This window comes from Sorex araneus, chromosome 4, assembly GCF_027595985.1.
Source record: "Sorex araneus isolate mSorAra2 chromosome 4, mSorAra2.pri, whole genome shotgun sequence".
Lineage (NCBI taxonomy): Eukaryota > Metazoa > Chordata > Mammalia > Eulipotyphla > Soricidae > Sorex > Sorex araneus.
The window spans coordinates 221,487,778-221,501,370 of NC_073305.1; the positions used below are offsets into that span (position 1 = coordinate 221,487,778).

A 13,593-nucleotide genomic window follows, 5' to 3' on the forward strand; every position below is an offset into this window, starting at 1 on the left:
CAACCGACTTAAACGCCCAAAGCAGCCAGTCCTCTAACCAAAGAGGAAGGAGACAAAGGTTCTCAAGAAAGACTCAACACTTTCATGTTTAATGAAGATATTTATTACCAAACATTTCCAAGAGAGAAAGGAATGATCCCTACTGAGGCTTTCTAGGGTCCACATTCTCAAAGTCTCCCAGGGACTCCATCTTTCATGGAACCCTTCAATGGAAAACCGTTTCTCTTCTCTGACAGAAGTGGAGAAAGTCACGATTTCTGCAAAGGGCAGACTAATGCAGTCTCCTATTTCCACTGCCAATTCCTGGGCTGATCAGGATCAGCAAATCACGTCATCCTAGTTCCCTCAAGCCCCTGGGTCCTTCTGAACTCTGTGTGCATGACCTGCCAACTGCTACCCCTGGCGGGTCATGGGTGCGAGGGCTCGGGGAAGGCTGCAGCTCCCAGTCTTCTGCTGCCTCCTGATTGCCCGAGATCCAGGAGCCTACCAGCTGCTGCCGACTGTCCCAAGCGCGAAGGCAGTAACAAAGAAACCACCGATTCCCAAAACGCAGGGAAGGCACCCAACTCACAACTTGGCTGACATCCAGAGGGGCAGACGCACCTGGCCCAGAATGGACTGACAGGAACTCTGCCCTGGCAGATGCCCTCAGAGACCTGCCACATCAGTTCTGACAGAATTCCTTTTCAGTTTTATATGAATCCTCCGCGGCCTCTGCACCGCTTTTCCAATGATATCATAATGACTGTCAAAATGTCAGTCACTCGTCAGCTGGGCAAGGAGTGCCAGCTCCTGACATCGGGACGCTCTGCACACGCCACCTGGCGCAGGCCGGAGAAAACCCCTTGTTCTAGCCGGTGTGGGTCCTCTGGTGACTCATGAGGCGGGAACTCCGAGAGAAGCTTTCTCCACACTCGTTACATTTATAGGGTCTCTCTCCTGTGTGGGTTCTCAGGTGACGAATCCGATTGGAGCTGTGAGAGAAACTGTCTCCACACTCGTGGCAGGTGTAGGGCTTCTCTCCCGTGTGAACTCGCTGGTGCCTGATCAGGTTGGATCTGTGAGAGAAGTTCTCCCCGCAAAGGGTACACTTGTACGGTTTCTCTCCGGTGTGCGTCCGCTGGTGTCTGGTGAGGTGCATGCCCTGCCGGAAGCTTTTCCCACAAGTCAAACATTCAAAGAGTTTCTTCTCTGCCTTGGGGGTTCCGTGAGGTGTAAGAAATGGGGTGCTGCTGCTCACGGCTTCTCCACACTCGGAGAAGGGGAAAAGCCTCTCCTTTTCATGAGTTCTTTCATGTATGACAAGATGAGAACTACGAGAAAAGCTTTTTCCACACTCAGCACACTTATAAGGTCTCTCTCCCGTGTGGATTCGCTGGTGCCTGAGGAGGTTGGAACTGTGCGCGAAGATCTCCCCGCACTCGGGGCACTTGTAGGGCTTCTCCCCCGTGTGCGTTCTCTGGTGTCTGTGCAGGTTGGAGTTGCAAGAGAAGCTTTTTCCACACACATTACACTGATAGGGCTTCTCGCCCGTGTGCGTGCGCTGATGGCGAGTGAGGTGCGTGTTCTGACTGAAACTTTTTCCACATTCAAGGCACTTGTGGGCGTCCTCTCCCAAGTGTGCTCTGTGCAGGGACAGAAAGTGTGGATTCCCCCCGAAGATCTCACTGCACTCCACACCCATACACAGTCTTTCGGCCGCATGGATTCTCTGGTGCCTGATTAGGTTCGAGTTGTTAGAAAAATTTTTGCCACACAATGGACACAAATGGAGCTTCTTCGGCTGCAGTTCCTTCGGTCGCCCCAATTCTCGGCAACCCGTGGCTCCCAGCAGAGACTGTTCCATCCGCTCCTCAGGGTGAGGCTCCCAGTGCCCTTCAGGCCTGTCCTGAGGCCTTCCCTGCTCAGGACTCCAGGGGACCTCCCCCCTGGCCTGGCCAGGGAGCAGCACCTGAGGATGGACGCTCTCAGGGAAAACAGAATGAGCATTTTCTTCCTGGTTCTCAAATTTCTCTTGGCCTGGTACAGCAAGAGAAACCAAACCCCTAATCATTTCTACAATGGTGAAAGGAATCAATGAGCCTGCTGCTGTGTCGGGTCAGAAGCCCAGAGAGGGGGCCGGTGCAATAGCACAGCAGGTAGGGTGTTTGCCTTGCACGGGGCCAACCCGGGTTCAATTCCCAGCATCCCATATGGTCCCCTGAGCACCGCCAGGAGTGATTCCTGAGTGCAAAGTCAGGAGTAAGCCCTGTGCATTGATGGGTGTGACCCAAAAGGCCAAAAAAAAAAAAGAAGCCCAGAGAGCTGTTTTCATCCCAGTTCCCCCCCACCCCCACCCTGCACACTTCCCGTACCCTGGAGAGGGATCACACATCACTCAGGACGCCAGCTCAGACCCATCTCAGAACAGGGGCCTCTACCTCCCTCCAACTCAATCTGATTTCGGCCCCTTGGATGTGGGTCACATGGAGCAGGCCTGGGCCGAGGGTGGGCAGGGAAGCCCAGAAAGAAAAGACAGACATGCGTCACCGGGACGAGGTGGGCAGTGGGGACAGAAGCAAAGCGGCACATACACACAACAGGAGGAGGCTGGCTAGGGGGGGCCTCACTGCAGTTCGTACCTGGAGCTGGGCTTCGGAGCCTCAGGCCCTCCTTGCAAGCCTGGTAACTGGGTTCCCACAGCTTCCCCCCTTGCTCCATCTGGGTGCTCAGCATCTCCTGACTGGGATCCTGAGACTCTGCTCGCAATGAAAGAAACAGATTTCTGAATCACCACTTCCAGGGAAGTGGTGTCCGAGAGGTAGGACAGTGGGAAGGGTGTTTGCCCTGCACACAGCCAATCAGGGTTTGACCCCTGGCATCCCATATGGTACCCCGAGTATTGCCAGGAGTAATCCCTGAGCATCACCTGGTGCAGCCACCCAAATGAAACTAAATTACCACTTCCATTTATCAGGCAAGAGGGAAAAAAACAGTTTTATTCCTGCCGCTTACTCAATGGACATGGACAATGCAGGAAGTCTGGCAAAATCATCCAAACACATGAAACTGCTCCTGGCAGTCACTTTTAGAGAAACTGGGTATAGGAACAATGTCTTTCTTCCTACACCCCAGTAGGAGCTGGGATTTTTCTTTTTTTGCAATGACAACTGTTTATTTTTGTTTTTGAAAACTGAATGATTCTGTAACCAAAACAACTATTCGATGAACAAGGTCAAAGTGATGTTTTGTACTTGTTTCAAGGGGCAATACCTGCAGTGCTAATTCTGGCTGTGTGCTCAGAGGACTACATGTGATGCTGGGGATCAAATAAATGCAGACACACGTGCAGCTTAGGCACTACAGGTGCCTTAACGCCATACTATATCCTGGCTCAAGTGTGACATTAACATATATGGAACTAAATCTGATCTGGCAACTGCAGGAGAAAATAAAATGTGATGGAAATTCAGAAGGACTGTTAGGCTCTGACAGAACATGAGGTTACAACCCAAATGTCATTTCTGAGCTGTGTGGAAAACCTCTTTCCAACTCCTACAGAGACTCTAAGCAGTTTATTTTCAAGAATTTGTCAACTGGGGGCTGGATAGTACAGCAGGTAGAGCATGTAACTTACACACAGTAGACCTGGGTTTGATTCCTCACAATTCGTGAGGAATCGCACAATCCGTGTGATTCCCAGAAAAACCACGGTACTGTCTCTCCAGCACCCCCCCTTTTTTTCATTTTTAAAAAAGTTTTATTATTGTTTTAGTTTACAGGTCTGGGACCACACCCAGAGATGCCCAGGCTCTGTTCTCAGGAATTATTCCTGGCTATGCCTGGGGATCATATGGAATGCGGGGATCAAGACCAGGTAAGCCACGTGCAAGGCAGACACCCTTTCCACTGTACTATCTTGTCCATTTTAACGTTATTTTTATTATACTTTTGTTTTGTTTTTGGCCACACTCAGAGATGCTCAGGGGTTACTCCTGGCAATGTCTGAAGTACCATAAGGAATGCCTGGGATTGAACCCAGGTCAGACATATACAAGGCCAGCACCTACCTACTGTCCTATCTCTTCAGCCCCTATGTTATCTTTAAATATTTCCTTCACTTTTGTTGGGGGAATGGGTAGGCACACACCCATTCCAGTGCTTGAGGGGCCTCGAAGTGCAAAGAGGCCCAGTTGGTGCTGAACAAACTGGGGCCTCCCACATGCAAAGCTGGCACTCCACACATCTAAGCTATTCTCTCTGCTCCAGGATTTCTCCAACTACTTCTTTTTTCCTTCGGCAGGGCAGCATGTTGAGATTCTCTCAAGTAATGCTCAGGAGGTCTGGGGGCCCCTCCTGGTGATTCTTGGCCCACCAGTGGCTCAGTGTGAGAACCCAAGAAAGCAGCGCCGCTCAGACCACTTGGTGCCAGGGATTACCGAGAGCAAGCAGCAGCGCTGGGAACCCGCAGGACTCACTGACGGTGCTGGGGGAGCCACGGGTCAGCACAGACAAGAAACGCGCAGGAACCCCCGCACTAGCTCTCTAGCCCCGAGACAGATGTTTCAAACATACAGAAAAGTTGAAAGAGTTCTACGATATCTCACATATGCTACGTAAATCCAACCATCAGTTTCCCCTTGCATTTCTAAATCTCTGCACAGTAATTCAACACAAAGATGCATTTTAATTCTCCTGCAGAATTTCTACTTCTTGAATTAAGGATTGGGGCAGCTGCTAAGCATGTTGCCTCAACTTCCTCTTAAATAGGCTTCAGGAAAGGGCATAAAAATATTAGTGGATGGGGCCAAGAGGTAACACAGTGGGTAAGGCACTTGCCCTTAGTACACTCCAACTCAGGCTCAATCCCTGGCACCCCATATGGCCCCCAAAACGAAAATATTAGTGGAACATAAGGTGAGAATAAGCACCTGGAGGTTTGCAGGCATAAAGACACAGCATGCTAGTACTTGGATTTGATATTTTCCTGACCCAGAAAGTCCAATACAGCTCAGACTCTGCCACCCAGCTTTGGATCTGACATCTGGGGCCCATAAATATGCCAACTGTGCCATCAGGTAGATGTTTAACTGATCCTGGGCCAGAGAACTTTGAACAAACGGAGATCTTCTGGCAAACCACATAACCTTCTATCTGGGAAGTGGGTATCGAGCCAAGACCATGGTTAGGTAAGACTCAGTGCTCATCCCTGGAGAACTGTTCTTACCCAGCGCATCCACAGGGTCATAGGTCTCCTGCTCCGTGTCCCGGGACAGCATCCTCTTGCTCGGGTCCTGCTGCTCCCACTCCTCCTGGGAGATGTACATAGCTACGTCCTCTAAGCTCTCAGGCAACTGAAAAAGCACAAAACCCGCCTTTAGTCGGAGACACCATGGGTAATTCAGAGTGTCGTGGTCTAACGGGGCAAAAACGAGGGGTGCTGAGGAGATATTCATGGGGTCGAATGCCAAGCCTACAGTGAGGTGTAAAGGAGACAACAAAGGCAGGTGGTATGTTTGCGGCAGGAGAGAAAGGACCCCAAGTGACAGAAGCACCCCCCTCGAGCAACAAGAGAAAGGGGGAAGGCGCTGGGAGAGAGACAAAGGCAACTTCCCCATTACCTGGGACCCCGTCATCTCCTTGTCTTCCATGTTCCCTTCAGGAGGAAAGAGAGAAAGCCAGGGAGCAGATAATGCTGAAGGTAACAGAAATCATGGTGAGAGTGGCACTCCTGATCCTCGGAAACCCACTCAGTGCCCCACCCGCAGCCTCTGCCTCGAGGACTGGAGACTAAGGTGCCAGAGGCAGGAGAAGGCTGGAGAAAGGCAGGGCAGAGGAAGAAACGCACCCTTCCCGGCCAGCAGCAGTCAAGGCTCCAAACATTCAGCCAGCAAGGAAAGTCTCTTCTTCTGCATATAAACGGACTAACACCCCCCCCATCCTCCCCCAAGAACCCGGGCCACCACGGAAGACCCACCCCAAGAGGTCAGAATTCCCGCTCCTAGCTCTAGGTGCTCCGTTCTGATGGCTCAGGGGCAACCCCAAAGCCCCCTCCTCCTTCCCTCCCACCTGCCCACTGTTCCTCACCCCTCTCCTTTACAGCCTGGGGGTCCCTTTGGGGGCTGGGGCCTAGCAGCTCCTGCAGCCTGGGGCCAGGGCTTCGCTCAGTCTCCATTGGCTCCAGCTTGAAGCTCGGTGACTCTCGTGCTGTTTCCAGAGGCAAAGGCTCCTCCAATAGCACTTCTGTTCCCCGCCCATGGTTTGTGACCTGGGAACCAACCCACAGCACTCATCATCACGACAGGGCCCAGAGGAAGGACCCAAGCAGCAGGAAGGGACGGTACCCAGAATTCTGAGGGCAGCCTGGGACGCAGCGGCCGACTTCTTTTACATCCCACGTGCGCCGAGGGCGAAGGGGTCTCCCATCCATGCCCAGCGACACGCCCTCCCCACCCGCTTCCTCGGAGCACGCGCTCCCCTTGGCTTCCCCACACTTTCCTAGGTGCTTCTACTCAGTGCTAACAAGGAGACCTGGAGCAAACACCGTCACCGCCTAAGTGCCAACAGCTTTTCCCGAAATTCTAACTTAACCCGGATCTCACTCTGGGTGGACGCCAGCTCGCGGGGCAGCTCCGCGCCAAGACACTGATCCAAACGGCCTGCCGCTCCCGCCCAGCCCTCGGGAAAGCCGAGGAAAGCCTTCGGTCATCGTCGTCTGCCACCGGCAGTGCTGAGCCCCTAAGAGGGGGAGCAATCTGCTCCGAACCAAAGATTGAAGGGTTTGGACCCTGCGCACTAGCTCCGGGGCCTGGCAACGCAAACGCTCCGGGCTCATTCTGGCCCTGCGGCGACAATTGAGAGAATGACTTCCTCCCAGACGGCTGAAAAGCGAGATCCAACCGCGCCAACGCCAGTTTCCGTCCTCACCTGCTGCCTCAGGCGGCCGAGCTCCCGCTGCATGTCCTCCACGAGCGTCACCGCCTCCTCGCCGCTCTCCGGGTGCAGCTCCTGCACCCGGCTCTGGATCTCCTGCGGCAGGATGGTCAGGAACTGCTCGAGCACCAGCAGCTCCAGGATCTGCTCCTTGGTGCGCAGCTCGGGCCGCAGCCACCCGTGGCAGAGCTCCTGCAGCTGGCTGAGGGCTTCCCGGGGCCCCGCGGCCTCTTGGAAGCGGAACCGTCGGAAGCGCAGGTGGGAGGCCTCGGGGCTGGGCCCAGCGTCCGGCGGGGGAAGCTCCTGGCTCCAGGCGCAGTCTTCCTCCAGCTTCACTATCAGGAGCCCTTCCCGGTCCTGGGGGCCCGCTGCCGACGCCATCCCGGGCCCCGGACTCGGCTGCGCCCACCTGGGAGGACGCCCCCGCGCGAGGATGGCAGGCGTCGGCGGCGCCGGGAGGCCGGGGCGAGGGGGACGCCCGCGGGAGGACGCGGCCGGCTCCCGGGCCCGCCCTCGCCAGAACCTCCCCGGGACGGGACCCGCGCGGGCCTCTTGTCCCCTCTTCGCGGACTCACGCAGTCCAGAGCGCTCGGCGCCCACGCCGGAAGTCCCCGCGCGCGAGTTAGGCGTCCCCTGCCCACTGCGCCTGCTCACGCCAACTTCCGGGTCACGTTCGCCAACGCCGGCGCCGGACATTGGTTCCGCCGCGCACGGGCTTACCGCCGGCCAACCAGGAGGAAGCTTTGCCTGCACGGGCGGGGCTAGGGGCGGGGCCACGGGGAAGCGACGCGACTCCGGGGTCGGCCGCGGAGGGTCGTTCGGTCGATTCGTAGGAAATAGGCCCAAGCGGAGAGCGCTTGGGGTCCCAATCCCCCGGAAGGTTTACTAAGGTGTGGCCACGCGAAGCCACACTGCCGGGGTGTGCCTGGGCGGCTGGGTTGTCTCCAAGCTCGTCCGAGAAATTCTTACCCACGGCAAAGTATGCTAATCACTCCCACGGCAAAGTATGCTAATCACTCCCTGGGGGGTAACAGCGCTAAAGGCGGTCCCCCGCTCTCCGGTGGCGTGAGGCTGATAGGAAGGGGCCACGTTCTCCCCTGAAGCCGGCAGACATTTGAATCCCGGGCCCATGGTGGGCGCTTGCTCGCTCGGCACCGCGGTTCGGCCGGGAGGCGGCTCGTCCGCCCGGGTCGGCGTTGCCGCGGGGCGTGCTGGGAGATGTAGTCCGTGGCCGCCTGGGCCGACCTTGGCCTGCCACAGTGACCCTAATGTCGCGTCTCGAGGACTGCTCGGAACTCGGCCCGCACTAACGCCCAACGTTATCTAGAAAAGGAAACCGGGAGAATCGATTTCCCGCCCAGGCCGAGAGGGCGGCCCGGCTCCTGATTCCCTGTTGCAGTGACCAGGCCCGAAGGCCCGATCTAGTGTGGTTTAGTGAATCCTGCCTGCCAGAAACGCTTTGCTCAGGAGCTGCCTTCATGCAACGAGGTCCTCACGGTACAATTAGGGGACTGGAAGGGGACCATGCGATGTCAGGGAGTGAACTCAGGGTTTCTGTATGCAAAGCTTTGAGCCCCAGCCGGTCCTGGAGCACTTCAAACTTCGTACGAATAAATTGGGGGTCAGGGGCGAGGAGGGGGTCGCTCCTTTGGTGCGCAAACTATGAGGAACCTCGGCCTTAGGCATTTGGGCCATTTCCCACCGCTCCAGAAAACTATTTTGATACTTCAAATCCGCTAAGCCCATTCGAACGTTTCTGATACTCATCGCTCAAGACGGGGCACCGAGGCCCCCAGGCCGTGCCGCGCCCGGAATTGCTAGCCGCCACTCCTAGTCGGCGCCTCTCAGCTGTAGCAGCTATAGGCTGTGGGAGCTGCCAATCACTCCAACGGCACGGCAGACGTCACGCTCGCGGGCCCGCCCACTCGCGATCCGATTGGCTCCCGCGCGCGCAGAGCCCTCTGGGAGGTGTAGTCCGGAGAGTCAGCTGCGCCTGCGCTCACAGGGGGAAGTGCGGCTGAGGCGCCCCGGAATCGGGGGTGCGCGTCCGGCGCTCTCGCTGCTCTGTGGCAGGATCTTCCCCTGGCATCCCCTCCTTCGTGTACTGCCACTGGGATAATCTCGGGCCGCTCTCTTCCCGGAGCCCCGTCCCAGGGACGTGCGTGAGATCGGTGTGCACAGTGCTGTGCCGTCAGTGAGAGGCGGACACATCCCGCGGCGCCGGACACTGTCGCGCACAGCATTTCGTTGAATTATTAAATATGGTGTGACAGGAAACACGCTTAGAGTCTGGAAAGCTGCCTCCTGGCCTTTCCCTTTCATTTTCCCGGCGGGGCCTTTCATTTTCCCATTTGGCGCTGAGGGTGGCGCCTGGCCGCATCCTGCACTTTCCCAACTCCGCAGCCTCTGTTCAGGACCGGCTGGGCGCCTGCCTGAGAGGAGTCAGCTTTCTGGGTGAGAGGAAGGGAGGTGTGGTGGGCAGGGGTGGAAGTCAGCTTCCCAAACCACTGGTACTTAGCTTGCCATCCCGTTTGGGGGATGTGGTGTGGGAATGGAGCCGGCCGCGGCTGCATGTACCTCCTGTACTATCACTCCAGCCCTAGGCGAAATCGGAGAGTTTAATAACCAGCCACTCTGCAACTAGACATATCACCTAAAAAATACGTGTTCACTGCTTCCAAAGTTTTCAGTATTATCATATTGCAACGGAAACTCCCGGGGTGCCGGCTGAGGGGAGCAATTCTCGCTCCCCTCAGCCCCCTCAGCCCACTCAGCCCACCGGGGGAACATGGCTTCCTCTCCCTCCATTCTTAGCCCACCCAGGAGCTGGTTCCCACTCACGGAGCAGCTGCAAGGATGCTTCTTAGTTTGAGGCTGGACAACAAATGTGGTAGATCTGGGCTGGGCTAGGTAGCTGGGTGGCCCAGTTCTGATGAGAGAAACAGACTATGGAGAAGCTCCCAGAGCCGGCAGGATTCAACACGAATGCCTTAAGGTAATGCCAAGAGCCTTTAATATAATAACTAACAATAGTATCATAAGACTGTACTCTGGGGCTGGAGTGATAGCACAGCGGGTAGGGCGTTTGCCTTGCGTGGCCGACCCGGGTTCGATTCCCAGCATACCATATGGTCCCCTGAGCACCGCCAGGAGTAATTCCTGAGTGCATGAGCCAGGAGTAACCCCTGTGCATCGTCGGGTGTGACCCAAAAAGCAAAAAAATAATAATAATTAAAAAAAAAAGACTGAGCTCTGCGTTCAAAATGACCCCGAAGGTCAGAGAGATAGGACAGGGATTCGAGCACAGGTTTGCATGTGGCTGACCTCAGTTTAATCCCCACCACTGCCAGGAGTAGCCCCTGACGCTTCTGTTGACCCCTGGAAGGTGGCTGATTGCTTTCTTCTCTTTCCACCTTTCCTGCTCTATTGCCTTTCCTCCTAAAGAAGTCAGAGCTTTTGCTGAGAGATGGTACAGCAGCTAAGGTGCTTTGCATGTAGCCGGCTCAGGTTCAGTCTCCAGCACCGCATATGGTTCCCTGAGCACCAGTAGAAGTGATCCCCAAGCAAAGAGCTAGGAGTAAGCTCTCAGCACTTCCAGGTGTGGCCAAATTCACACACACACACACACACACACACACATACACATACACACTAGCTTCTCCCAAAGCCTGGGCCAGATCATGCCCCCCTCATCTCAGGTTAACAGCCATGTCCTTATTGTGGTCTGGAAGTGACGGAGCCCTCAGATCCTCTGCACACACTCACCCCAGGCCTTTGGATGTGCTGAGTGCATGGCTCACTACTCTCCATCCTTTAGACCTCTGTCAAACACAGAAATCTCTGTCATCACCATATTTAGAATACTAATATGTATTTCCTTGATATTGTCCCGCATGTTTCCAAAAGAACATGAGCTCTGCTACGAAGAAGTACAGATAGCCAGAGACATATAAAAAAGTGTTTTTAAAAGTATATAAGGGGCTGGAGTGATAGCACAGTGGGTAGGGTGTTTGCCTTGCACACGGCCAACCCGGGTTCTATTCCCAGCATCCCATATGAGTACCGCCAGGAGTAGTTCCTGAGTGCAGAGCCAGGAGTAAACCCTGAGCGTTGCCAGGTGTGACCCAAAAAGAAAAAAAAAAAAACCTCTAAATAAAATCTGTTTACTTCAAAAAAAATTGTAAAGGAATAATTCACTCTGAAATTGCTTTTAGCAGTGCTCAGAGAAGCATATGGGATGCAGGGGATTGAACCCAGGTTGGCTGCATGTAAGCAGGCGCCCCACACCCCATGTTCTCTCTGCAATCCCCATTCCCAGTGTCCGGGATTTGTGCGGCTCTCACTAGTGTGAGATGGTATTTCATTGTTCTTTTTTTTTTTCTTTTTGGGTCACACCTGGCGATGCACAGGGGTCACTCCTGGCTCATGCACTCAGGAATCACCCCTGGCAATGCTCAGGGGACCATATGGGATGCTGGGATTCGAACCCGGGTCGGCTGCGTGCAAGGCAAACGCCCTACCCGCTGTGCTATCACTCCAGCCCTCTCATTGTTCTTTTGATTTCCCTCACAATAAATGACAGCGAATACTTTTTCATATACCAGAGGAGAAAAGCCTTCTCCTGGTCAGCCAAGCAACCTTACCTACTATACTATCTTTCTTTAATTACCAACATTATTGAAATGTCAAAAAAAAAAATGAGAGCTGGGGGCTGCAAGAGAGCGCCAAGGGCAGGAGACCATGCGTGGCATACAGAAGGCCCGGGTTCGATCCTGGCACTGCCCAGTCCCAAGCACCCTGGGAAATGACCTCTGTGTAACCCTCAAACGTCTGTGGGTTGTCTGTATAAAAAAACTAAAAATGAAAGTGGTGTGAGCCTCATACCCAGAAAGGACTCTGGCGTCAAAACACCATCTTTCAAGGGCATGCCTCAGAACTGTCATCAATTGTGACGCTTCCTGCTGCGGCTGGGAAAACCCACTTCCTACCAGGGCTGACCTGGGTGCTCGGGTGGCGTGCAGAGAGAGGGCTTTCCCCCAGGAAACACGAAGCAGCCTGCTCCGTGTTGCACAATTTCATCAGCTCTGACTCAGTGTGAGAGGCACCTGCCAGGCATCTGTGTTCCCACCCCACCATTGGCAGGTTTTTTTTGTTTTTTTTTTTCTTTTTGGGTCACACCTGGTGATGCACAGGGGTCATTCCTGTCTCTGCACTCAGGAATTACCCCTGATGGTGCTCAGGGGACCATATGGGATGCTGGGAATCGAACCTGGGTGGGCTGCGTGCAAGGCAAACGCCCTACCCGCTGTGCTATCGGTCCAGCCCCCAACTGGCATTTCTGACCCAGGGACACCCAGGCAATGCCCCAAAGGTCCACTGAGCGTATGCAACCCACTATTGTCCCTTTAACCTGGGGAGAGCCGAGATTGGCAGCGTCAGGGACATCCGTGTAGAGTGTGAGATCTCAGCTCAATCTCCGGCACCAAAAAGCAAAACAAAGACATTTGGGGTGGCAGTTTTTCTCTCAGTGGTATTCTGAGCACTCAAGCCCTGAGCACTCTGTTTGGGGCTCCAACCTGCAGTCCTGCCTCTGTGCCCAGGAGTGACCTCTGGTGCGGCTCGAGGACTCGAACGAGGGTCATCTGCATGGAGGCAAGTGTCCTCACCTCGCTACTGTGCGGCCCCACCCTGCACACGCCAGACCAGCACGTGGGCCCGTAGGAGACACCTGGCCAGCCGACAGGCCTGCAGCCTTGAGCACAGGTGTGTCACATCAAGGCTGGACACCCACAGGGGTGACTGGGAAGAGGGCAGCCCTGCCCATGTGGGGCCTCACTGGCCATTTGAGAAAGCGACACCAGAGTAAACAATAATTTAGAAGTAAAACATTGTGACTTGGGAAGACAGTATCGCCAGGTGAGGGCAAGACACTAAGCACCAGGGTGTCACGGCAGTGCAGAGCCCTGCCCTGGGACGGTGCCATGGGGACTTTAAGATACAAAATATCTGGGGCTGGAGTGATAGCACAGCAGGTAGGGCATTTGCCTTGCATGCAGCCAACCCAGGTTTGATTCCCAGCATCCCATATAGTCCCCTGAGCACCACCAGGGGTGATTCCTGAGTGCAGAGCCAGGAGTAACACCTGTGCACTCCTGGGTGTAACCCAAAAAGCAAGAAAAGGTACAAAATATCTTTGTGGGGGAGGGAGTATGGGGCTCAGGGGCCCTGCGGGGCTGGGGACTGTCCCCAAGACTCCCAATGCACAGCCTGTGACCCGCCCCCCCCCCGTGTCCTCTCTCCAGTGCAAGATAAAGCAAAGCAGCCTGTGTGGCACCAACACCAAGCTGTTGGCAGCTGCTGTGTTGCAAACAACATTCGTGAATCAAAATTCCCCAGAAGGATGAGAGATGCAAGCGGCAGGGCCGTGCAAACAATTTTGTCCAGGTGCTGGAAATGGGACCTTTGAAGCTGATGGCCACGTCTCCAGGTGACTTCTAACAAAAACCAGGGTGCCACTGACGCTGCCCATGTCGCCAGGATGCTTGACCGGACCTGGCACAGGTCTGAGCTGCAGATCACGCTGGGGGTGGGTGCTTCCAAAGCCCCGTTCCTCAAAGAACAGAAACTGGGCAGGGCTGTGTGTGAACGTGCCATGGTGGCAGAGCATCAAAAGCCAGGCAT

At 55.0% G+C, this 13,593-nt stretch overlaps 1 protein-coding gene across 5 annotated transcripts; it reads right to left on the reverse strand.

Annotated features, from left to right (window-relative positions):
* Nucleotides 1-86: 86 nt before the first annotated feature.
* Nucleotides 87-8,052, reverse strand: ZNF263 (zinc finger protein 263). Of its 5 annotated transcripts, none has more exons than XM_055134110.1 (6): nt 6,907-8,051; nt 6,067-6,247; nt 5,601-5,635; nt 5,207-5,333; nt 2,622-2,738; nt 87-2,019 (listed from the first exon to the last, which is right to left on the reverse strand). In XM_055134110.1, the coding sequence occupies exons 1-6, from the start codon at nt 7,606-7,608 to the stop codon at nt 851-853; spliced, it is 2,331 nt and encodes a 776-aa protein (XP_054990085.1). In that variant the 5' UTR covers nt 7,609-8,051; the 3' UTR covers nt 87-850. The 5 variants fall into 5 exon arrangements, with proteins under 5 accessions (XP_054990085.1, XP_004604216.2, XP_054990084.1 ...); XM_004604159.2 differs by having other exon boundaries at nt 5,601-5,674; XM_055134109.1 differs by having other exon boundaries at nt 5,207-5,635; nt 6,907-8,052.
* Nucleotides 8,053-13,593: the final 5,541 nt, after the last annotated feature.

What these genes read in the sequence shown, in the direction of transcription:
- ZNF263 (XM_055134107.1), bottom strand. Translation starts at nt 7,608, where the DNA reads ATGTCCGGCGCCGGCGTTGGCGAACGTGACCCGGAAGTTGGCGTGAGC. An exon ending in TCGGCCGCCTGAGGCAGCAG is followed by an intron (nt 6,248 to 6,906) that starts GTGAGGACGGAA and finishes GTTGGTTCCCAG; the next exon opens with GTCACAAACCATGGGCGGGG. An exon ending in TGACCCTGTGGATGCGCTGG is followed by an intron (nt 2,739 to 5,206) that starts GTAAGAACAGTT and finishes CATTGCGAGCAG; the next exon opens with AGTCTCAGGATCCCAGTCAG.